At 36.1% G+C, this 26,930-nt stretch overlaps 1 protein-coding gene across 1 annotated transcript; it reads right to left on the bottom strand.

Annotated features, from left to right (window-relative positions):
* Positions 1 to 11: 11 nt before the first annotated feature.
* Positions 12 to 25,536, bottom strand: SEC22A (SEC22 vesicle trafficking protein homolog A (S. cerevisiae); the record flags this gene model as incomplete). The annotated part of the gene is made up of 3 exons (XM_008570428.1): positions 12 to 853; positions 11,395 to 11,460; positions 25,421 to 25,536. Coding segments are annotated over 3 exons (383 nt in total), but the record flags the coding sequence as incomplete, so codon positions are not given.
* Positions 25,537 to 26,930: the final 1,394 nt, after the last annotated feature.

The raw sequence follows: 26,930 nt of genomic DNA, 5'->3' as shown, positions 1-26,930 counted from the left end.
CAAATGCGGTCTAGAAAGGAAACATACATCACTGTATTTCCAATATTTGTGGTGTTCCAGACATGAGCTTACCATAGCCTTCTGCTACACATCAGGTGATTTCTGGAGTTAAGATTCTAGCAAAAATATACAAGTGAAAGAACCAATTCCACACCTTCCTGGACTTCATAAACTTTAGGTACCATAAATGTGCAAATAATCTGACATTTGGCACAGTCATTTGTTTAAAACATAAACTTTCCAATTTCTGCAGCATCTTTTTATTTGGTCTATACTAATGCCTCACAAAGGCAAACTCAGGTTGTGAGTTCCTGCTTGGTCCTCATAGCAAGTACCACATCTATTTTTGATCAAACTCTTCAGCAGGGATTCAGGACTGCTGGCCAGGTCTTCCAGTGGCATCTGACTGTTCTTCCACTGTTATGGCCCTTCTCTGAATAGTAATCTCATGGCCAACATTCTTCTGAGAGGAGTTTTCCTAGCAGGTCTTACATGCCCATAGGCATGCCGTGTGGATTTTTAAAAAGGAAATATGGAGAGAAAGGAAGCAGAGCTTCTCATTTGTGGTGAATAGTTTCTTCATCACAGTGGCAGTTAAGATATGTTCTCTCCTTTTCCCCCTGAAGCAAAACAATATGTCTGAAGGATGGTGTCAGACATCATAATCAGGCGCCTTGCCCTGGGCTTGCCTTAGCCAGATCTGTAGTGTAACAAATGCTCCCACAGTCACATGAAAGAAAAGCTGCCAGAGGTTGCGCAGTTCATAGAGATACATGTTGCATAGACAAATTAAGCCAAAAGTCAAAAAAGATTTGACATTCCGCCAGCCGGTGTAGTAGACAAGTAAATAACACTGTTCAAAATATAAAAATGAAAAATGATTAGGATTATAGGAAAAGAAACAGATGTTTATAATATAAAATTGCAACAGGTCAGAGAGTAAAATATAAGAACGGAATAAGGGTATTTTTCATCTAGGGATAAGATAATGTATATCTAAGACATTCAGCTATGAAAGTTCCAAAGCTTGAAAGGGCAACATATTTTTCCTTTTATGTTTTTCACTTTTCAAAATAAAAGCATTTTGTATCATATTTTAAATGGAAATATAATTGAATGACTCCCTTGCAAATTTCCCACAGGTGAAAAGCAACTAAGAAGCATTCTCAGGGTCAAAGGGGATTCCATTCTCTCCCAGAAAAGTATAAATAGCTCTCACAAGCTATTCAACCAAATGGACTCTTAAATAACCTGAGTCTGAATATTAATGAAGTCAACAGAATTTTACAGCCTCCCATTGAGTGCAAGGAACTATGCTAGATGCAAGATCTGAGTGAATAGTTGAGGGAGAATTCATTTAATGGATGTTTATTGAGGCCCTGCAATAGGTCAGGCAACGTTCTTCAGTTATGAGTAAAACAAATAAAGCCCTTGCTCACACAGAGCTTACATTTTAATGGGGAGGATTATAAATAATACATAATATCAAATAATTATATCTGAAAAAGACAAAAGATAAAGCAGAAAAAGGGGACAGAGAATGATAGTGAGTGCTATTTTAGATGAGATAGTAATGAAAGTTCCTCCTCTCCCCCATCCTGGCTTTCACCCTTTCCTGCTTTTTTTTTTTTCTCCACAAAATACTATAAACATACTTGAAAAATGTGCTTATTTTGTCATCTACAGCCTTTCAATAGAATCTAAGTTTCATGAGGGGTCATGTTTTACTGTTCTGTTCATGCATTTATTTCCAGTGCCCAGATAGTGCCTGGTACACAATAAGTGCTCGATAAAATGTGCTGAATGAATGAACTGTATTCTAGAAGATGTCTAAAATTCATAGTCTGGTAAGTAAAGGAATTATATGTGAGATCACAAAGCCTTAAGAGAGAAGCACAGGTCTCTGTGTAAAATTGTATCCAGACTTCAGAATGGGAAGGACATTAAGCTGTGTGCAACAATGCAGAAAGAATGTGGACATGTTCTGTTAAATGTGTTTCATTCTTATACAAATTAGGACTTTACCCACTTAAAAAGACTGTTAGCCAAGCAAAATGAATTGGAAGCATTTATTTTATCTTAGTGATTTTCATTGCGGAATAGAATGTTGAAAATGAAAACCCACAAAAAATAACTTTTTCTTTTGAAATAATCTTAGAGTTAGAGAAAAGTTGCAAAAATAGTAGAGTCTCCATACATTCTTCAAGTTGCTTCCACTAATGTTACCCTCTTATATAACCATAGCATAATCATCAAATCAGGAAATTAAAATTGAGTCAACACTATTAACTAATCTACAGATTTTGTTCAAATTTTGCCAGTTGTCCCACTAGGGTTTTTTCTGGTCCAGAATCCAATCCAGTATTCTGTATTGCATTTAGTGGCCATGTCTCCTCCAACCCTAATAGCTCTTTGTTATTCATGACCTGAGGTCTTTGTTATTCATGACCATGACAGTCTTGAAGAGTATTAGTTAGTTATGTTGTAGAATGTCCCTCAACTTGGCTATGTCTGATGTTTACTCAAGATTGAAATGAGGATATGCACTTTTCGCAAGAATACCATAAAGGTGATAATGCAATATGTCTTATTACTGGTGATGTTAATTCTTTTTTTTTTTTTTTTTTCCCTTTTTGTCTTTTTTCGTGTCCGGCAACGGATCGCAACCCTCAGTGTCACGCCCATACCGGACCGGGACTGGCAACGGGATCGCAACCCTTGGTGTTGCTCCCGCACCTCGCTCAGCCAGTGAGCGGGACCCAGTCTGTACGTGGGATCTGAACCCTCGGAGGGAGCGCCACCGCACTCCCAAGCGGCGCACTGTAGCAGTGCACCACCGGGCCGGCCCCTGGTGATGTTAATTCTGATCAGTTGGTAAGGTGGGTGTCTGCCAGGCTTCTCCACTGAGAAGTTACTATTATTTCATGTGTAATTAGTAAGCATCTTGTGTGTGGGGGGAGAGTATTTTGAAATCATGTAAATATCTTTTCTCCTCATACTTTTGCCTACTAATTTTAGCATCCATTGATGATTCTTATCTGTAACAACTATTACTGTGGTGTTTGCCTAATGGTGATTTTGTATTTCCATCATTCTATCTACATTTATTAATTGAAATTCTACTATAAAAAAAACAGCTAACTTTTCTACTATTTTAAAAACATTAATGTTTAATTTGTGGTTTTCAAGGGCTTTTAAAAGTAATGATTTTTACCCCACAGATTACTTATTAATTACAAAAAAGAAAAAGATACCTTTGCAATGAAGAGATCTGGTAGACATCATCTTAACTAAATGATTAAAATTATTACATGTTTCTTGACTGATGCAATGAGAGATATACAACATACTATACTATATAGTACTGTTGCCAAAATACTTAACCTGAACCTAATCATGAAAAACATATGAATCCAGAATGTGGGTTATTCTACAAGGTACTTGCCTGGACTCTTAAAAAAAAAAAAAAAGGTCAATGTTATGAAAGGCAAAACCAAAACAAAACAGAACAAAAACAAAAAGGCCAGGAGACTGTATTACAGATGAAAAGATACACAACAACCGAACGCAATGCATAATTCTGGAACAGGGAGAAAACAGCAATAAAGAACATTTCAGAGACAAATGAAGTAATCTGAATAGAAATCCTATATTAGATAATATTGTGTCAATGTTCAGTTTCTTGGGTGGGATATGATATCATGGCTATGTAGAAAGATGTCTGTGTTCTTACAAGATACAGCTGAAGTATTTAGAGTATCATGTGTGTGTAACTTACTTTAAAAACAATTGTACAGGTACTTCTTTTTCTGGGAAGATGGAGAGGACATACTGTCTCCTATTCTTCCCACTAAGTACAACTAATAACACTGGACATTATATAAAACAAGCATAAAAACACTCTGAACAGTGGAGAGACGAAGGCAGACAAGCTGAGGACCTTGAGACCTAAGGAATGACACAGTGGTAACTTCCCTGAGTAATCTTTGTGTTTCATATATCCCAGAATTGGAGCTGAAAAAGCTGGCAACTAGAAATGCCAATGGATGCAGACAAAACAAAAACAAAAACAAAAAAACTTCAATTAGATCTTACTCTCTCTAGCAAGAGGCCAGAAAAGAAGCACCTTAAGAAGATGGAAAACTTTTAGACAACAACTCTTATATTCTAGCCAAACACTACACAAAAAACCTGACCCACACATACCCACACTGAGTGGGGAGCCTAGAACACTTTAAGATATTCCAATCCTTCAGTGTGGCTTCAGAGAAGGCAAGTAGGAAGCCATAACTTTAGTTCCCACTAAATAATAATGAACCCCTCCCCTATCCTCATACAATAATGTCAGTAGAGACCACACGGAATTCTGGATATCCACCTCCACTTGGCGGTAATGAGGCAATGGATTTCTCATCTGTAACGAGAAAGTGGCTTTCTCATCAGAAACCAAAGAGGCCAGAAAAAAAAATGGAACATTTCTCAGGTGCTGAAAGAAAAGAGCAGTCATCCCAGAATCCTGTAGTCAACAAGAATATCCTTTAGAAATGAAGGGAAAATAAAGACAGTCTCAGACAAAAGACTAAGAATTTGTTGCCAGCAGATGTACCCTACAGGAATGGCCAAAGGAAGTTCTCTAAACAAAAAAGAAACAATAGAAAGAAGGAATCTTGTGTCATCCAAAAAGAAAAAAGAATATGGCAAGCAAAAATATAGGTATATATAACAGGCTTTCCTTTTCCTTTTGAGTGTTCTAAATTAGGTTTGATGGTTGAAGCTTATTATTATAATACTGTCTGATGTCATTCTAAATACCTGTAGAGGAAATATTTAAGACAATTATAAATAGGGGAGGGAAAAAGGAGTATAAGGTGGTAAGGAGTCTACATTTTATTTGAACTGAGAGAAAGATGACAACAGATTATGGTAAGTTAAATATGTATAATGTGATACCTAGAGCTACCATTCAAAAAGAAGGGAAAAAGGAGTATAAGGTGGTAAGGAGTCTACATTTTATTTGAACTGAGAGAAAGATGATAACAGATTATGGTAAGTTAAATATGTATAATGTGATACCTAGAGCTACCATTCAAAAAGATATACAAAAATATATACTCAAAAATACTATAGGTAAATTGAAATGGAACTCTAAAAAAAATGTTGAAGTAACCCACAGGATGACAGGAAAAAGAAAACAAAAATAAAGAAGAAAACAGAAATTAAGCACTAACATATCCATAATTACATTAAATGTAAATGGCTTAAATACAGCAATGAAAAGACAGAGACTGGCAGAGTAGATTAAAAAACATGAACCAGTCTGGCTGGTTATTTCAGTTGGTTACAGTGTGGTGTTTTAACATCAAGGTCAAGGGTTTGGATCCCTGTACCAGCCAGCTGCCCTCCAAAAATAAATAAAAATAAAATAACATAAGATAACATAAAATTAAATTAAATTAAAAAGGTCTGGCTGGCTAACTCACTTGGGAGAGCATGATGCTAATAACACCAACATCAACGGTTCAAATCCCTGTACCAGCCAATTGCCAAAAAAATGAAAAACAAAACCATGAACCAAATCTATGTGATAGAGTTTAGATGTGTTGTCCCCACCAAAACTCATGTGGAAATCTGATCCCCAATGTGGCAGTGTTGGAAGCTGTTTGAGTCATGGGGGGTGGATCCCATGAATGGATTAATGCTCTCCCTAGGCAGGGGTGGTGGTGGGGGGAGGTGTCCTGAGTGAGTTCTTGCTCTATTAGTTCCCATGAGAACTGGTTGTTTAAAAGACATTGGCATCTCCCCCATCTCTCTCTTGCTCCCTCTTGCCATGTGATCTGCTTGCTGCCTGCCACTTTCCACCATGAGTAGAAGCAGCCTGAGGCCCATTCCAGATGCAGCTGTTCCAGAATCATAAGCCAAATAAACCTCTGTTCTTTATAAATTACCCGGTCTCAGATATTCTGTTATAGCAACACAAAACTAATACACTATGCTATTTACCAGAAACTCACTTTCAAATGATATAGGCCAGTTGAAAGTAAGAGGACAGAAAAAATTATATCACACACAATTAATCAAAAGAAAGCAAAAGTGGCTATATTAATATCAAATGAATATCAGAATATTTCAAAGCAAAGAAAATAACCAGGGACAGAGAACATTATATGATAAATGAGTCAGTCTGCCAAGAAGACACAGCAGTCCTAGATGTGTATAAACCAAACAATATAGCTGCAAAATACGTGAAGCAAAAATAGAACTGAAATGAGAAATAGAAAAATCCACAATTCTATGCTCTTCTCTCAACTGACAGAACAACTAGACAGAAAATCAGCAAGAATGTAGAACTCAACAATACCATCAACCAATGGGATCTAATCAACATTTATAGAACACTCACCCAACAGCCGAATATACATTCTGTTCAAGTGCTCATGGAACAGACACCGAGATTGATCATATTTTGGGCCATAAAATAAACCTTAACAAATTTAAAAGTGAAATTTCTGACCACAGTGGAATCAAACTGGAAATCAATAACAGAAAGATAATAGAAAACTCTCCAAAGACTTGGAAACTCAACAACACAATTCTAAATGATCCATAAGTCAAAGAGGAATTCTTAAGGAGATTAAAAAAATATAACAAAATGAAAATGAAAATACAATATATCAAAATTTATGGGACACAGATAAAGAAATGCTAAGAGGGAAATTTGTAACACTAAATGCATATATTATAAAAGAGAAAATTCTCAAATAAGTCATCTCAGCTCTTACCTCAAGAACCTAGAAAAGGAACAAAATAAACCCAACGCAAGCATGAGGAAGGGAATGATAAAGGTAAGAACAGAAATCAATATAACTGAAACAAAAAAAAAACCAGAAAAAAGCCAATGAAACAAAGAGCTGGTTCTTTGAAAATAATCAATGAACTTGACAAGTAAGACTGACAAAGGAAAAGAGAGAGAAGACACAAATTACCAATAACAGAAACAAAACAACAAATATTGCTACAGATCCTGCAGACATCAAAAGGATAGCAAGGGAATACTACAACCAACTCTATACACATAAATTTGATATATCAGATTAAATGAACCACTTCCTCAAAAAACGGAAACTACCATAATTCATTCAAATGAAACAGAAAATTTGAAAAGCCCTGTAATATTAAGGAAATTCAATTGAAGACATTATATAGCTATTGTAATCAAGACTATGTGGTATTAGTGGAGGGACAAACACATAGATCAATGGGACAGAATACAGAACCCAGAAATAGTCTCACACAAATATGCTCAACTGATTTTCGACAAAGGTGCAAAAGCAACTCAGTAGAGAAAACAGTTTTTTCAACATAATGTTCTGGAGCAATCCACAGGCCAAAAAATAAAAATAAAAAAGAGCCTTGATCTAAGTGATCTAAGTCTCACATGTTATACAAAAATTAACTCAAAATGGATCATGAACTTATATGTAAAGCATAAAGCTATAAGTCTTTTAGAAAAAAATAGAAGGAAATCTTCAGGATCAACTGAACTTTATCAAACTTAAAAACTTTTGTTTGGCAAAAGACCCTGTTTAGAGAATGAAAAGACAAGCAATAGTCTGGGAAAGGATTTCTGCAAACTGCATATCTGACAAAGAACTAGTATTTAAAATATATAAAGAACTCTCAAAGAAAACCAAAAAAAGGGAAAACAAAAAATCCAATTAGAAAATAAGCAAAAAACATGAACAGACATCTCACTGAAGAGGCTACACAGATGATAAGAACATGAAATAATGTTTAATATCATTAGCTGTTAGAGAAATGCAAATTAAAACCACCATGAGATATCACTATACACTTATCAGAGTGGCTATAATAAAAAATAGTGACAACACTAAATGCTGGCAAGGATGAAGAGAAACTGGATCACTCACATATTGCTGGGTGGGATATAAAATGTTTCAGCCATTCTGGAAAACAATGTCAGTTTCTAATAAAACTAAGCATGCAACTACCACATGACTTGGTGACTGTACTCCTGGGCCTTTATCCCAGAGAAATGAAGACTTATGTTTCCACAGAAACCTATACATGAATGTTTATAGCAGCTTTATTTATAATAGCCAAAAACTGGAAACAACTCAGATATCTTTCAATGGGTGAATGATTAAACAAACTGTGGTATATTCATATCATGGAATACAATTCACCAATAAAAAGGAACAAACCATTGATTATGCAACAACTTGGATGAATCTCCAGAGAATTATGCTGAGTAAAAAGCCAATCACAAAAGGTTACTTTATGGACTGAATATTTCTGTCCTCCCCAAATTGTTAAAGCCCTAGTCCCCAACATGATGGTATTAGAAGGTAGGGCTTTGGGGAGGTAACTAGGTTTAGATAAGGTCAGGAGGGTGGAGCCCCCTTAATGGGATCAGTGATCTTATCAAAAGAAGAAAAGATATCAGCACTTTCTCTCTGTGCCATGGGAGGATACAGCAAGAAGGTAGCCTTCTGCAAGCTAGGAAGAGAGCCCTCACCAAGAAATGGATCTGCTGGCACCTTGATCCCAGAATTCCTAGCCTCCAGAACTGTGAGAAACAAATGTCTGTTGTTTAAGCTACCAAGTCTATGGTATTTTGTTATAAGAGCCTGGACTGACTAAAACAGTTATATACTGTATTGTTCCATCTATATAACATATTTAAAATGAGAAAATTATAGAAATGGAGGACATGTTAGTGATAGAGATTAGAAAGGGATTAGGGCAGGAGGGAAGTGGATGTGGCTATAAAAAGGCAACAGGAGGGATCCTTATGATAGAGATGGATCTTGACTATCATTATCAATATTCCTGTTTGTGATACTGAATTATAGTTTTACAAGCTGGTACCACTGGGGGAAACCAGGTAAAGGGTACGTAGGATTTCTCTTACAACTCCATGTGAACCTACAATTATCTCAAAATAAAAAGTTTAATAAGAAAAACAATTTTACACATACATATTTGTCTGAAACTTACTTTATAAACAACTATACACACACTATATGCATACACATATAAAGAGAAAATAAGATAAAGGAAGTGTTGCAAAATGCTAACAACTGATGATTCTCAGTGTACTAGTCTTTCAACTTTTCTGTAAGTTTAAAAATTTTCAAAATAAAACATTGAGGGAAAAGGAATAGTCTCTAGTTTCTTCACTGATTTCTTTGCTTTCCTATTTAAAATGTTCCATATCAAGATTAGTCCTATCTGGCTGAGCTCCGAGCTTTCATAAGCACTGGCATCTTAGAGAAAAAGACAGCAAACCATGTAGCAGTGGCCTTTCAGGTCTGATCTAAAGGGGATCAAAAAATATCCTAAATAACTGTAGCTAGAGCATGTTATATGGTAAAACGTAATCACAAGTTTCACTATGGAAAAACAGTGTTGTTATCACTCTGCTCAGCATATTTGGAAAGCAAACAGTTTAATGCCTGTCAATATGAAGGAAATTTGGTTTTTGCTTTTCTTTTTAAAGCATGAATTTGTTTACTTTTCTCAAGAAAAAGAACACCTGAGTGACACTACTCCACCATGAGGCAACTATTAGAACTACTTCAGGCTGTTCTGGGAAATCCAACAGAGGTGTGCCCATAAGGGTACTTCAAGGAGTTCATGGAAAGATTCGTATTATTTTTAATTCTATTTTTTCCACAAACGTTTTGAAGTACACTTGTATTTATATTATAGTCTGGTGGTCAAGAGCACTGGCTCTGGAGTCACAAAGATTTGGGTTCGAACCACTATCTAGCTATAAGAACTGTGTAGGTCTCAGTGGAAAATGGTGATGATGATAGGATTTGTGTGGGCTTTTTGTGAAGATTTAATGGTACAATGAATGTAAAGGGCTTAGCATAAAATAAGAGCTCAATATATTCTGCCATTATTATTAAGCATTTAAAATTACTTCATTACAGCAAAGCAACCAAAACACATTTTACAAAAATGATTATTCATAAAATTATTTTAAAGTGAACACTTACTTCACATTGTTATAGAATCAAATAGGATCATGTAATAAAAGTCATAAAATTATAACTTTATAACATTATAAAAATTATACAAATTAGGAATTTTGCCTAGAGACAGCATGATATAGTATAAAGAACACGATATTTAAACTCAAAAGACTCAGAGTTAAGTCCTGACCATTTTCTGGCTATGTGATCTCAGGATACTACTGAAACTCCCTCAGCTCTTTCATTTTCAAAACTGAGATGATCCCTTGTGTTACAGGATGGTAGGGATTAACACAGAAAATCTACAAGAATATTTCATAAAGTACTATGTGACATCAAAAAATACAAGTTTCACATTTCTTGCATAAATGTCATTTATTATAATTAAACCTGTCAAATTTGACAGAAAATTTCTGAAGATAATATAAATGGTTAAGAAAAATTAATAAAGGATTTTTAAAAATGGGGCCACTAAAGCTAAAATTTCTAATATGTCTTTATATAAAAGTCAAATGCATAAATTCAAAATATTTCCCTAAAGACTTCTTCTAAATTTCAGGTAGCCTTATATTTACAGTTCTGAATCTTTCTAATGTTTTTTTCCTATACAACCAAGAGAAATGTGTTACTTATGAAAGTTGGGTCAAAAGTCCTCTAATATGTTTTAACAAAGACATTCTTGAGTATAGGTAACAGGCATGGTTGGTTACTCTTCCCTTCCCTATAAATCTGTGCCTCCTCTGGCCTTAGAAATGTGAGTACCAGTCGCTATACTACCTGGCTGTCTCATACTTTTCTGAAGTCTCATATTTTTAAGTCTTAATGCTTAAGTCTCATATCTATTCTGTCTTCAAGTCCTAGTGAGTATTCCTTCTCAATGTCCATTTTTCTCTATCCCTACTGTCATTATCATAGTTTAGGCTCTCATTACTTTCTGCCTGTAGTAACTTCCTTACCTCCAATCTCTCTGCTCTTACACATCCTATTCATCATGGCTATATTAAATATCCCGAAATTCTGCTTTTGCTGTGTCATTTTCTATTCAAAGACTTACTTTCCCAAAAGCACTAAATCCCCAGCCTGGAGTAAAAGCAGAATGTGGAAGCTGAATAATCAGTCACTGTAAAATCTATCGGTAGCCTGTACTGCCATAGGCAGATGACATACCACCACTGAAGCCTAGACACAGGAAGAAGATTAACATTAAGTTCACTCAGATCTATGTTCCCTCAAAATGGAGATATAGGTCACAAAGCTAACAGAGGCTCAAATTAAAGGAGAGGCAAAGATGTCAGACACTATGTTTATTTATTTAAAATGCACAAGCAATTAGAATTGATACCTGAAACAAACAATATGGGAAAATGTTTCATAAAAATGGGAAAAAACCTACCTGGTAAAGGCAGGCTGCTGTTCCAAGGAAAAATGCAATGATGTAATTAAAATCCTCACCATCACTCTGTAAAAACAAAGTAAGAGATTACTTTTTTTTCCTGGTGGAATCCCATTTCCAAAAACAATTCACTGGGATAGGATACAACAACATTTATGAAAAATGCAATGATGTAATTAAAATCCTCACCATCACTCTGTAAAAACAAAGTAAGAGATTTCTTTTTTTTCCTGGTGGAATCCCATTTCCAAAAACAATTCACTGGGATAGGATACAACAACATTTACGTATGAACAGTCAAAACTGTCATAAAGTGGTATATAAAAATTCTCAAAATTTCTAAAATGGAAACATAAAATATATCATAAGACCTAAAGAATGTGAGGTAGAGGAATAGTACAAGTGTTTCTCTGTGTTTGGCTCCCCCAACCATGTCGTTTCACCCAAGAGAAGAGGAAAACCACTGGAAATGTTCCCACATAATGTAAAAAGCCTATCTTCTTCCTACTAAAGAAAGCACATAAAGACTCATAACATCCAGCGGCTGACAAAGTTACTCCTGCTCACTAAGGTCACTACTTGACTCAAATAAATATTGACAAACTTTACAATAAAGCAATTTGACAAGATTTAAAAAAAACCAAACTGTGAAAACTGAAAAGCTACTGTCCACTAGAGTGTGCTAAACCCCAATGAGAAAAATCAGGACTAGTCTGTCATGCATGTTATGCTACAAAAACTGCCACCCAGAGGAAAATCAGAGATAGATCGTGCATAGAATATTTCTTGAAAAGAAAACTACTGGAGACAGGTAACATTACCCACGCTTTCCTATTTCTTCTGGGTTCCTCTTAAATATCTACATTTATCAACTTCTTTCAATGTTTTTATAAAGTCCAGGCAGGAGCACTATACTTTTTTCTTTCAGGCAGGAATACTGAATTTGGCCCTTTTCTTATTTTAGAAAAGATATCTTTACACAATGAAAACTTCCACAAGACATGGGAGTGTCTCTCATGACCACGTCTCCATAAAACAGTATAAAGAGAAAATTCCTTTTGCACTGTAAGTTCCTTGGGCAACTGACTGTAAGGCAGGAGAGTGGCTTATCCTATTGAGGCAATCTTAAAATAGAAACCATTAATCTGTCTGGGATGCTTAGGCTAGTTGTACCGCAGAACCAGGGAAGGTCAACATGAAACCTTTCCACTTTAATAATTCTAAAACTTTAAATAAGTTCTGCTTATTATGTTTCTTTAGTCCTTTATTTTTTAAATGACTTTTTTTTATTATAAAAGTTCATGTTCATTGTAGAGAATTTGGAAAATATACATTATACAAATAAGAAATTCATATAGTCCATAAATACCACAACTCTCAAAGAATTACTGCTAACCCTTTCATGGATTTCTTTATGGTCTTTTCTCTATGTGTATGAACAGTTTAGAAAAATGATTTCCAAAATGCTTATGACTGTCAAAAAAAAAAAAAGAAAAATAGAATGATACTTTTATATACTGCTTTTCAGTACTTCACATTACATTATAAACACGTTCCCAAAATAGTAAATATTCTTCAACCACAGTATTTATTGGTTTTTTTGTTGTTGTTGTTGTTCTGTTTTTGCTACCCACAGAATTTGTAATGATTAAATAACCTTTCATTGAGAGCATATACCATAATTTAATTATTATCCTACAACTGAAAATTACTTCTTCCTCTTAATTTACACTATCACTTTATAACTCTATATAATTAATTTATAAATTGCCTTTGGAACACTTAACATGTTTTGGAGTCATTCAGATCTGGGTTCAAATCTTTACTTATTAACTCTATAATCTTGGACCATTTATTTAATTTCCTCTTTTGAAAAATAAAAATTGTAGAGAGTAAATAACATTTACAAATACAAAGAAAAGCAACTGGTACACAGTAAGTACTCAAAAACATTCAGTAACTTCTCTTTCCCTGAGGTTACCGTTTGTATCATTTGTCTTATAATCAGATTGCCTTTCGGTATTGTTTAAAACTCTAGTGTATTGGCCTTATCTTCTCATCTTTCTTGAAGGCAGAAAATAAAATACTTATATGAAACTATGCACATTATAGGAACTCAACAATTGCATGCTGAATTGAGTTGAGCTTTGAAAAATCTTTAATTCTACTTGACAAAGAAAAGATTGTCTATGAACATATTCTCATTCAATAAATATTCATTAAGCACTTATAAGCCAGATACTGTGTTACTAGACCTAGAACAGAAAACAAGTCCATACCAACTCAAGAAGCTCACTCTCTAATTAAGAAGGATACATAAATCAACAAATCCTACCCAAAACGATGACTGATGGAATATGTGTGTGTACAGGATACTAAGCAAACCCATTGGAGAATCATCTAATTCTGTCTGGAGAAAAAGAGTCAGGGAATGTTTCGCAGACAAAGTAAAGCTTAACCTGGGTCTTGAAGGCCAGAGGTAGACAAGGTAGACAGGTGTAAAGTGAATTTTAGGCAAAGGGAGTAGCATGTGCTCTCAAGGAAGGAAGAGGCCAGGATGACTCCAAGGTTTCTTATTTAGGCAACATTTGAATGATACTGTTCACTAAGTTGGGAATATAGGAGGAAAAGTAGATATGAGAACAGAAAATATTAAGTTCATTTTGGACATGCTATTTTAGAATTGCTAGTGGGACATCCAAATAATAATATTTAGTATATATTTAAGTGTGCTTCAGGAAAGAGTTTGACCTGGAGATCTAGTTTGGTGTCTGTCATGCATGTTATGCTACAAAAACTGCCACCCAGAGGAAAATCAGAGATAGATCGTGCATAGAATATTTCTTGAAAAGAAAACTACTGGAGACAGGTAACATTACCCACGCTTTCCTATTTCTTCTGGGTTCAAAGAATAATTACACAAGTAAATATATAAATTACATACACACTAGCATATTCACACACTCTCTAGAAGAAAACACCAGTGGTTGACTCTGGGGAGGAGAAATGGAAAGAAAATTACTTTTTTGTGAAAGTTATATATCAACTTTTGTAGGCTTTATAATTTACCATCTGTGTATTTTACTGTGTACACATGTGTGTGTTTGCATGTGTATGTACATATGTACATCTATCAACTTTTTTAAAAAGCCATTATGAAAGTGTCAAAGGAGAAGATGTAGAGTTAGGATTACGTAAGCCAAGGACAGGATACTGGAGAACGCCACTACTGAAAAGACAGATGGAGGAATAGGAATAAGAAAAGAACAAACACAAGAAGAAAAAAACAGAAAATGGTTTCATGGAATTGTAATGGATTGTCAAACAAACATAATACATCAAAGTATTAACAGTAATTTATTTTATTTGCTTCTAAGTTTTCTAAAATAAACATTATTTTTTTGAAATTAAAGAGTTTAGTTTAAAAAGGAAGAACTGAATGCTAGATGAGGCAGAGAGGGCAATGTAAGGTAAGGACTAAAGAGTAGCTGCAGTATTTGTCAATCAGAAGGATACTGAAAGAATTATGAGGGCAGAAAAGAGATCACAGTAGACTAAGAAAATAGAGGGTCAGGGAACAGAGACAACAAACAGTCCACTCTTTCAAAAAATCAGAAGGGAACATATGTCACAAGGCTTTTGGGAAGTTTTTGGGGGGATTGCTTTTTTGTTTGTTTTTGATGGCAGGGCTGAGAGAAAAGAGCCAGTAGAGAGGAAGCAGATGAAAAGTAGGTGAGGGAATAGATAGAGGTTGGGGGAAGGTGGGCAGAGGTTGGGCAGGGACAGAAGTGGGACTGGACAGAGGTGGTGGGGAAGACAGAGGCAGGGTATGGGGGTTGGCAGAGGAGGGGAAGGATGGGGCAGAGGTAAGAAGTCCAAATAAAAAAATTTTAAATGTCACTATTCACCTTTGGGGGGTGCTAGGGTACCAATGTATTGCTTTGAAAACTAACAAATTAAGGGGAAGAATATTTTTAAAGGTGAGGAAGAAGGTAAACAGAGGCCTTATCCAGTAGCCACACAATGTATTAAGATGATACTATTAAAATGTTTGTAATAATTAGGAAATATTCACTTTTTAATATTAAGTGAGGAGACAAAATAATAAAATGAATATGACATGTACACATGCATGTATGCGTATATATAAATATATTAAATACATATATCTCTCTCGCTCTCAAAGAAAATTTGGGGATGATTTTTATTTTTTTCTTTATACATTTCCCCCTAATTCTTTAACAATTAGTATAGAATCAGGAAAAATACTTTGACTTCTTTTGAAAGAAAGCAAACACTGCATCTTAGCATAGATACCATGCCACTAAATAAATCAAAAACTTCTGGTGAGCTTTAACAGGTGTGTAATTTCTTTAAAAGGTATTAAGTCTATAGGAAATAAAGAGGACAAGGAATAAAAGCAAGATGATTACTTCTGCTTTGTAGTTGCCATTACAAACAATTTTAAAATCAAAAAACCTTAGAGCATTAGTGCTGAAGTGATCCTTGAGCTTATGTAGTCTAAAACTTTCATCTTGCAGAATAGGAAAATGAGGTCCAAGATGGTAAAGTAACCCAGCTAAGGTCACAAAGTTAGTCACTGGCAGATTACTTTGAGTAATATATAGGTATTAATTTACACTCAGTAAATACACTACATATTTTCAGCTAGATCTAAAATGATGATCCCCAAATAAATCTTTTGCTCTTAAAAAAAAAGTTCTAGAGAAATGTTGAGGCCACTTAATTTGAGTACTGCCCTACCCCTTCTCTATCACCACCATGACTTGAATAATACTCCACTGGAAGTAACTTCAAAGTAGATAAAAGTTTAAGTCCTGTGTCCTGGGATTTGCACTCAAGCCTACACAGCAGATCACCTCAGAAAGATTTTCTTTTTCTGACCAAAAATGATCTACAGTGACTTAGAGATTATTCCTAACACAAAATACGACAAACCAGAGAGAAGGCTAAGAGTATCTCTTAAGTCCAATGGCTTTAGTAAAAATTTAAAAAAACCTTTTATCCAATATGAGTTATGAACAATGTCCACATAGACTTTAGTGAAGGAAAATTAAAAGTGAGAGACCTCGTGTCACCAATTTTGTATATATTTTCTTTCAGGTTAAATTGATAAAATTATTCTAGTTTAAACTCCTGAACCTATCCTGTTAAAGACTTTTAAGTTTACCACTGTGCCCATTTGCATTCTGACATTTCATTTTCTCCTGTTTGCTTATCAGCCATTCCATCTCTTAGGACACAGAATCTTAGAAGGCTGATACTTCTGACAATATATAATACTCCCTCAAAACAAGACAAGAAAAAATATTTCCAAGTACCACTTACCACAACATTATTCTCTATGCAGATATAAGATCTCCAATAACTGGAACAACAGGAATCTCCACTTTTGGTCCAGTGAATTTCCACAGGCAGTGATTCTCATTTAGATGAGAAGATCAGAATTTGTTGGAAAATCTTTTTTTTTTTTTTTTTTTTGTCTTTTTCCGTGTCCGGCAATGGATCGCAACCCTCAGTGTCGCCCCCGTACCGGACCGGGACCGGCAACGGGATCACAACCCTCGGTGTTGCCCCCGCGCCTCGCTCAGCCAGTGAGCGGGAACCGGTCTGTATATGGGATCCGAACCCTCGGCGGGAGCGCCGCCGCGCTTCCCAAGTGGCGCACTAGCGCAGTGCGCCACCGGGCCGGCCCAGGAAAATCTTTTTAAACTACCTGTGGACTACATTTCCCTACATTTGCACTCTGTTGTTTCCCTTGCTCCTTTTTCTGAGAATCACAGTTTCAGGAACATCAACTACTCATGAGTGTATATGGAATATGTCAAGTAGGTTATAGAAGACAGTGATTTTCAAACAATGCTAAGAGAACACACAGCCAAATGCCAATGCCCCTATTTTCCAGATAGCTAAGAATCCCATATGGATCAATTTACAGTTCCCTGGATCAGGTAAGAAAGAAACATTGTTGGAGTAAATTTAGTCTAGGACAACAGTGAAAAAGAAAGGATTCAGTATCAACCATCAGAAAGATACATCATCAAAGACACAAGCATACAGAGTCCCCAAATTATAAATTGCCTACAAAAAAAAAACAAAAGACCACTCTTAACTTTTTCCCTTTGCCCTGCTGTGGACTGAATGCCCACCCCGACCCCCCTACCCCCCATCCCACTGCCCAAACGTCATCTCCACTGAGACAGTTGTAAGAGGGTGGGAAATCCTAACATGGTAATTACAAGGTAGGGCCTTAAAGAAGTGATTGGATTATGAGGACCATGCCCAAATAATTGGATTAAACCATTGATGGTTTAATGGTGGCTGTGGACATGGCTCTGAGGGCTTTAAAAGGAGAAGGAGTGAGCAGTTAGCTCTCTCTCTGCTTCAGGCATTTCGCAGTGTGATACCCTGCCTCACTGAAGTCACCACCAAAAAAGGCCCTCACCAGGTGTGTTCCCTGGACTTTGGACTTCCCAGCCTCTCAAACTGTAAGCAATAAATTTCATTTTCTTATAAATCATCCAGTTTCAGGTATTTGTTATATGCAACAGAACTGACTAATGCATACCCCATGCCTCTTTCACACCCCACCACCATAGTTATGATGAACTGTTTAAAACAAACAAAAACCAAAAAAAACCCTTGAAGCATATAGGGAAACTGTGGAATCTAAGATAGGGACAGGAAGAAGCTACAAAAACCCAGGGAAAATGTTTAGGCTCCTCTTAACGCCTACAAAAATATTTACCTTTATCGTGCCTGAAATTTTTATTTGAAAATCTACCAATTAAGTTGGGTTAACAAGAGTTGTTTTTTGTTTGTTTGTTTGTTTACATAACAAGTACTAATTAATATTTATTTTTATTATTAAAAATTTGGTTAATAAATTCATATGGTTCAACAAGTAAAAACAATATATAAAGAGGTATACTGTGAAGAGTCTCATTCCCACTTCATTTCTCATCTGTCCAGTTCCCACCATGTGTATTAATTTTTTATCCTTCTAGAGTGATTTCATGTAAATTTATGCAAATTAAAATATACTGTTATTCAGCCATGCCATCCTCGGTAGGAGGAGTTGGGGCTGAGCTGGCAGGGACTGGTGGATACAAGGTCAGAGAACCTGATCTCTTACTGGCTTTCTCAAAATGGCCATTGTTTTGAGAGGGGACAAAATCGTACATGTGACCTTGAAACATAAATCAGATTCCCAAACCCAGGCTCCATTCTGGCTATGGCTCTAACATCCTTCCCTGGCCTGTATGAAGGGGAAAGCTCAGCCCCTCCTTGGGAAGAAAAGGCCCAATCCACCACTTCCTAACAGTGGGCTGTATGCAACAGGTTGCACTTTAATTACTGCTAAATGAAGCTACACCTAACTAAAGAACATCAAAGCCAGAGTGAGAACATTCATCCCTTTCCAGCTTTCCTTCATCTTGTTATTAAGGAGAAAGTCTTTGTTTTAGTGCTAGCTTTTTAAAACAGAATTTTATTTTTTAGAGCAGTTTTAAGTTTATAAACAATTGAGTAGAGAGTTCCCATATATCCCCTCTTCCCCTGCTCAGTTCCCCTATTAACATCTTGTATTAGTGTAGCACATTTGTTACGATTGATGAGCCAATATTGATACACTATTATTACTAAAGTTCATAGTTTACATTAGGATTCATTCTTTGTGTTACCATTCTATGGATTTTGACAAATGTACAATAGCATATATCCACCACTACAGTATCATACAGAATAGTTTCGCTACCCTAAAAAATCCCATGCTTCATATATTCATCCCCTCCCACCCTCCCTCCAAACCCCTGGAAACCACTGATCTTTTTACTATCTATATAATTTGCCTTTTCCAGAATTTCATATAGTTGGAATCACACAGTATGTAGTTTTTTCATACAGACTTCTTTCAATAAGCACTTCATGTTTATTCATATCTTTTTTGTGTCTTGATAGATCAGTTCTTTTTATTACTGAATAACAGTCTATTGTATAGATTACCAGTTTGTGTATACATTCATACCTTTTGAAGGACATCTTTCTTAGTTGCTCCCAGTTTTTTGAAGTTATGAATAAGGCTGATACAAACATTCATTTGCAGGTTTTTGTATGAACGAAAGCTTTCTATCAATTGGGCAAATATGCCTAGGAGCACGATTGCTGGACCATAAGGTAAGGCTATGTTTAGCTTTGTGAGAAACTGCCAAACTGTCTTCTGAAGTGGCCATACCATTTTGCACTCCCACTGTCAATGAACAGAGTTGTTGTTCCATTTCCTCATCAACATTTGCTATTGTTGGATTTTTTGATTTTGCCATTCTAATAGGTGTTTAGTGGTATCTCGTTTTAATTTGCAATTCCCTAATGACATGATGTTGTGTATCTTTTCATATGCTTATCTGCAATCTGTACATCTTCTTTGGTGAGGTATCCATTCAGATCTTTTGTCCATTTATTAACTGGGTTGTTTGCTTCCTTATTTTTGAGTTTTAAGAGATCTTTGTATATTTTGGATTCAAGCCTCTTTATCAGATTTGTTTTGCAAATATTTTCTCCTAGTCTGTGGCTTCTCTTTTCATTCTGTTAACAGTGTCATTCTCAGAGCAGAAGTTTCAAAATTTAATGAAGTCCAACTTATCAATTTTTTTTTTCATGGATCATGCTTTTGGTGCTGTACCTAAAAATTCACTGCCAAACCCAAGGTCACCTAGGTTTTCTCCTATGCTAGCTTTTAGAAGTTTTATAGGTTTTGTTTAGGTCTGTGATCCATTTTGACTTAATTTTTGTGAAACATGTAAGATCTGTGTCTAGATTCATTTTTTTGCATTTGGATATCCAGGTAAATTCCTTTCTTTGCACACAGTGCTTCTGCTGCCCAGAGTTTGTCTGATATAGTAAATATTCCAAAATTGTGAGATAATTAAGCTTTTTTTTTTTTCCTTAAATGCGTAGAATGGATAAGCTGGAAATTTCACATTCCCGCATACCTTAAAAATGACTGCACTGACTTCAAATTTATATTATTGTTTTTACTGAATTAAAAACGCTCACTAGGGTCTTCTTCTCACCTCTTAACCCCTTTGGATGGAATTAGCAGTACGATGAAGGGAAATGCCCCAAGGAACCACCTTCTTGGGGTCTAAATATAAGATGCAAGCTGTTAGATTTTTGCTTAGTTATGGTACTGACCCAACACTTTTATTCATACTTGTGGTAATAGCAGATTGGGAGAGTTAGGTTATACATTTGAGAATATTCTTTTTTTTTTTTTTCCTTTTTTTCGTGACCGGCAACGGATCGCAACCCTCAGTGTCGCGCCCGTACCGGACAGGGACCGGCCACGGGATCGCAACCCTCGGTGCTGCTCCCGCCCCTCGCTCAGCCAGTGAGCGGCCAGTCTGCATGTGGGATCCGAACCCTCGGCGGGAACGCCACCGCGCTTCCCAAGCGGCGCACTACAGCAGTGCGCCACCAGGCCGGCCCCAGCACCATTTCTTGAAAGTACTCTTTCTCCATTGAATTGCTTTTGCTCCTCTGTCAAAGATCAGATGACAATATGTACATGATATATTGTGGGCTCTCTATTCTGTTCCACTGATCTATTTGTTTATTCTTTTGCCAATATCACACTGTCTTAATTACTGTAGCTTTATAGTAAGTCTTAAAGTCAGGTGATGTGAATACTCCAACTTAGTTCTTCTTCAGTATTGTGTTGGCTTACTCTGGGTGTGAAAAAGTAATAAAAACATATGTAAAATCTACTACTGGTTCCTAAAACAAAGCTACCAAAACCCTTGTAAACAGAGGTGCTAGGAGAATCTTTTGTTCTAATATTTGGTCCTTGACCCCAGTCCTTACACGTAACTCCTAATCACTTGGAATTTCCTGGGTTATAGGAGCATCTCTTGTTCTAATGAGGCAACTCTTGGTAAGCTACTGGATGGGGGCTGGTCACCAGAAAGACCAAGCCGTGATTAGAAGTTTGGAACTTTCAGCCCTACCCCCATCCCCCAGGGAGGGAAGAGGGGCTGGAGATTCAGTTAATATGTCATGTCTACATGTTTACATGTTGAAATCTCCATAAAAATCTCTAAAAGATGGGGTTCAGAGAGCTTCAATCCTGATGAAATATCCACATGCCAGGAGGGTAGTGAAACCTAACTCCATGAGGACAGAAGTTTCTGTGCTTGGGACCCTTCCTTACCTTTCTCTACGTATCTCTTCATCTGGCTACTCACCTGTATTCCTTGTAATATCCTTTATAAAATGTAAATGTTTCCCTGAATTCTGTGAAGCATTCTAGCAAATGATAGAACCTAAGGAGGGAGTTGTGGGAACCTCCAATCTACAGCTGGTTGGTCAGAAGCACACATGACAAGCAAGACTCGCAATTGGCATCTGAAGTGGGGGACAGTCTTGTGGGACTGAGCCCTTAACCTGTGAGGTCTGTGCCAAGTAGATAGTGTCAGAATTGAATTGAACTATAGGACACCCAGCTGGTGTGTAAGAATTGGTGAGTGTGGGAAAACCCCACACACATCTGGTATCAGAATTGAAGTTCTAGAAGTAGTGAGAAGAAAACAATTTGTTTTTCCCTTTACACTAGGACTTTTGCCTTTCGTATAAACTTTAGAATCACGTTGTCAATAGCCAAAAANATCAGAATTGAAGTTCTAGAAGTAGTGAGAAGAAAACAATTTGTTTTTCCCTTTACACTAGCACTTTTGCCTTTCGTATAAACTTTAGAATCACTTTGTCAATAGCCAAAAAATAATTTGCTGGGATTTTGATTGGGATTGTGTTTAATCTGCAGACCACATTAACAACTAATATCTTAACAATATTGAGTCTTCCTATCTATAAACACAAAATATCTATTTATTTAGATCTTTGATTTCTTTTATCAGAGTTTTATAGTTTCCCTTATGCAGATCTTGTATGTATTTTGTTAGATTTATTTTGAAGTACTTGTTTTTTTGGTGCTAACATAAATGGTATTGTGTTTTAAATTTTAAATTTCAGTTGATCTTTGCTGATATATAAGAAAGCAATTGAATTTTGCATATTAATCTCATATCCTGCAACCTTGCTATAATCGCTTCTTAGTTCCAGGAGATTTTTTGTTGATTCTTGGGATTTTCTACATAGACAATCAGGTCATCTGTGAATAAAGACAGTTTTGTTTTTTCCTTCCCAATCTATGTATCTTTTATTTCCTTTTCTTATCTTATTGCATTAACTAGAATTTCTAGTATAACGTTGAATAGGAGTGGTAAGAGGAAATATCTTGCCTTGTTCCTCATCTTAGTGGGGAAAGCATCTAGTTTCTCATCATCAAGGATGATGTTTGCTGTAGGGTTTTTTTGTAGATGTTCTTTATCAAGCTGAGGAAGTTCCTCTCTATTCCTAGTTTGCTGTGAATCTTTTATCATGAATGGGGATTGGGATTTTGTCAAATGCTTTGTCTACATCTATCGATCTGATCATACAGTTTTTCTTCTTTAGCCTGTTGAGGTGGTAGATTACATTAAATTATTTCAAATGTTGAACCAGCCTTGATAAATCCCAGTTAGCTGTGGTATATAATTCTTTTTATACATTGTTGAATTTGATTTGCTAATATATTGTTGAGGACTTTTACATTTATGTTCATGAGAGATACTGGTCTGTAAAGTTGTCTTTTTAAAATATAAACAGGTTGAGAAATCTCACAGCTATCAGTAAATTATAAGTGGTAATTAGTTTAATCAGATTATTGTTCTTCTGAAACTTAAAATTATATCAATTGTGATGAGACAATATTACTGATCAGAGAGTGAGAACATGGAATAATTAGGAATTAAGGCAGGCTCTAGCCAGATGTAGCACCTCAAAAGCATGAAAAGCTACAGTTTATATAGTACTACTTTCCTTAGCTTTTAAGTTATGAACCAGAAGAGGGAGAAGAATCAGCCCAAGAAGAGAAAGAATAGGATATCTGAATGCCTGAAAAAAATTATTGTCCCCTTTAATAGGTTTTATAAGCTACAGTAGCCTTGTCTGAATTTTAACTTACAGGTAATGTGGTCTAAGCCCCAGGTTCAACAACTTGTGTACTATCTTATGAGTCAGGGATGGTAAGTGATGGAGTTTGGATGTGTTGTCCCTTCCAAAACTCATGTGGAAATTTGATCTCCAATTTGGCAGTGTTGGAAACTGATTGAGTCATGCGGGCAGATCCCTCGTGAAAGGATTAATACTCTCCCTGGAGGAGGGGGTAGTAATGAGTGAGTTCTCACTCTATTAGTTCCTCCCTGGAGGAGGGGGTAGTAATGAGTGAGTTCTCACTCTATTAGTTCCCGTGAGAGCTGATTGTTTAAAGGACCCTGGCACCTCCTCTCTCTCTCTCCCTCTCTCTCTTGCTTCCTCTCGCCATGCAATCTGCCTATACCCACCTGCTGCCTGCCGCTCTCTGCCATAAGTAGAAGCAGCCTGAGGCCCGTGCCAGATGCAGTTGTCCCAGAATCGTAAGCCAAATAAACCTCTTTTCCTTATAAATTACCCAGTCTCAGGTATTCTGTTATAGCAACATAAAATGGACTAAAACAGTAAGGTTCTGTCATGTTAAAGCTTTTCTCTACCCAGGCCTGCTCCTCCAACAAAAATCAACTCTTCATACACCTTCACTATTGTTCTTTCCACTACATCAAGTAAACAAACAAACAAAAAAGGCAAAAGAGTATCTTATTTATTTGCTTTTTCAGGGAGCAGTCTACAAATTGCTTTGGTCTTTTTTTTTTTTTTTTTTTTGGCAAATTGTCTAAATGGCTCAAAATTGAACTTCTGCTGGAATAAATCTGGAATAAATCCAACGTGGCTGGGGGATGGAGGACAGTAAGACCTGAGGGATGGTAACCAGCTGTCCTGTGTCTGAAAGGGTCAAGAGGGGTTTCACCTGTGGGCAGAGGGTGTTTGGAAGAGGAATTAGAAAGTCATGAGAAGCCCTGCCCATCCTCTCTGGTGACAGTTCTGCTGCCATCATCCTGTGATGTCATCAGCTGTTGGCTTAAGGCTGAATGGTTGAATACATGCAGAGGGTATGCAGATTGGTACCCTCTGAGTGTTCCCCAAACTAACAGCAACTTAAACAATATGAAGTGCGTTGAGTGTATTTTGAGGTTAATGCTGACAAAAAAGAGAGAGAGAGAACTGATTCACAATGTGGAAGTCTCAAGAACTCTTCAGAGAAAGTGAGTAGTAACAAGGGAAAGGAAAGCTGTGCAGTTTCAAATGTGCTTCACTTTAAGAAAGGAAATTTTAAAAATAAAATAAAGGGAATTTCAAAAAGTTTACAGAAAGCACAAGAGAACAAGTTAGTATATCCTAATAGCTACAGTCTCTGGAAGAAACTTCACTGGAAAGCAAAGTAGTTGGCAATATCTGAAGAAATTTCTGGTTTCCCAGGTAGCTCAGGTTTTAAAAGGCCACTACCACCACCACCAACAAAAAGGAGCAGATAACTAAGTAGGAATACACAGAAGTGGGACAAAACGCTGCCCATGAATACACACTCTTTCTTCTTTCACTGCTCTCTGTCCTCTCAGAGCTTTCCAGGTTCACCCCTCCTCTACAAAGCCTTCTTCCCCAATCCTGATTCACATTGTCCTCTCCTCTTTCCCAACTCTATGTACTTGGCAATTACTCATGGACTTCTTTGCCTCCCTGATTCAACTTTAAGCTGAGACACTACAGGGCCCATGTCACACATATTTTGGTGTCCCCAGAGTGCCGATAAACTGTGCCTCCTAAAGTGTAGATGACAAATAAACATGTGCTGAGGGAGTCAAAGAAGCCAACTGGAAATCAATGTTTTTAGATGAAAAGAGACTAGGGTAGGTGTAAAGAACACAGATTTTGAGCATGCATTGTAAGTTGTACTAATACCCAATTCAATTCAAATCAATTATGTAACAAGTAGAATGAACAGGCATAGTCACCTGAAATCTCAAAAATAGCACAGTACCTGCAGGAGACTTTCTACGGCATGAAAGCCTCGAATTAAATTCAGAGCTCCACATAAAAGACTAAGGATAAATGCCACAATCCCTGACAGACTCACTGGCTCCAGTCGCTGGTGAGCTGGAAAATAAAAGAAATAGTTAGAAATGAACACCAATATCTCACATAGCTGAACTCATGTAAAACAGAAATTCACTGCTCAATTTCAATAGGTCAAATATAGATTAATCTTCATAAAATTATTTAACAATATATCTTAGTAATTAAATATTCTTTTAAAATGTAAAATACTTGGTGATATAAAAGCTTCATTCCCCTGAATTCAAATTAAATGAACTTCTTTTTCTCTACATTTTTAACAAAGACATCTAACTTGAATTTGGGACAGTGCTAAAAGTGCTCACATATAGCAGTAAATCATTTAGGAGAAAGCCTTACTGCTTAAATATATCTACTATTTGCAAGTAGGTGCAAATATCTGCAAAAGTGACTTTGCTTGGAAATTCATTGTATAATTCCTACTTTTTCCAAAAATGCTTAGAAAACATTTTTAAGGACAAACATAGCTTGCTTTTAAGCACAATGCTCCTTTACGTGGGTTCCAGGGCTATAAATACTACTGGATATATGTGTAAGCTCATAAATAATCAGCAATCTAAACACCACAACAGAATGGAGTCTTATAGCTATAAAATCCCTGGTGCTCTGAATACTACTTGAAGGTAAAAATTATAAAACACCAGCTGAAGTGACCATTTTATCTTTGCAAATACATTCCCTTATCTTTCAGGACTTCAGCAGCATAAGACATTAAGTTATACAATACCTTCCCTTCATCATCATCTTACACTCAATAGAATTAACAATGGAGTCTAAATGAAAACACAAAGCTAAATACATAATCATCTAGACCTCAAAAGGGAGACAGAGGGAAACAGATAACAACAGAATCATATTTATATTATTTTATTTAAATCACTGAAGTGTAAAAGCCCTAACAATAAAGTTAATGAGGTGGAACATTAATATAATGAAGGGCTTGAATCTTTGCAACCTATATTCAGCCATTATAGCAGAAAAGCTTTCCTAAACATTTTTTAAAAACACAAAAAGCCACATATCACAAAAAAAGTATTTATTACTTAAGTTCAACAGAAAATGCTAATATGAGATAACATTTTTTAAAATTTCCATTGTGCCCAAGCTGACTGCTGCCTGCCCTCTCAATCAATTTCTTTGAGATTTTAATATGAAAACAGAAAATTAAATGTCTTTGTAAAGTATTGATACCAAGTTTTATATCAGTAGAGGGAAAAAAATCTCATAATTTCAAAATCTATCCAATTGAGTCATGTTTTTCAGCCTCTTTCCCTCCCTTCCCACCCCTCTCAGCAGTAAAGGAAAACTGGCCTCTAATAAAAATCCTTAATATAGGCCTCAAGAATAAAACCACCCAACAACTGAATAGATTATATAAATCACACTTCTGAAGTACACAAAACAAGTTTACCTTA

The sequence above is a fragment of the Galeopterus variegatus genome, unplaced genomic scaffold, assembly GCF_000696425.1.
Source record: "Galeopterus variegatus unplaced genomic scaffold, G_variegatus-3.0.2 Scaffold601, whole genome shotgun sequence".
In the NCBI taxonomy this organism is placed as follows: domain Eukaryota; kingdom Metazoa; phylum Chordata; class Mammalia; order Dermoptera; family Cynocephalidae; genus Galeopterus; species Galeopterus variegatus.
The sequence above is the reverse complement of the archived record's forward strand: the minus strand, read 5'-3'. Positions and strand labels throughout refer to the sequence as shown.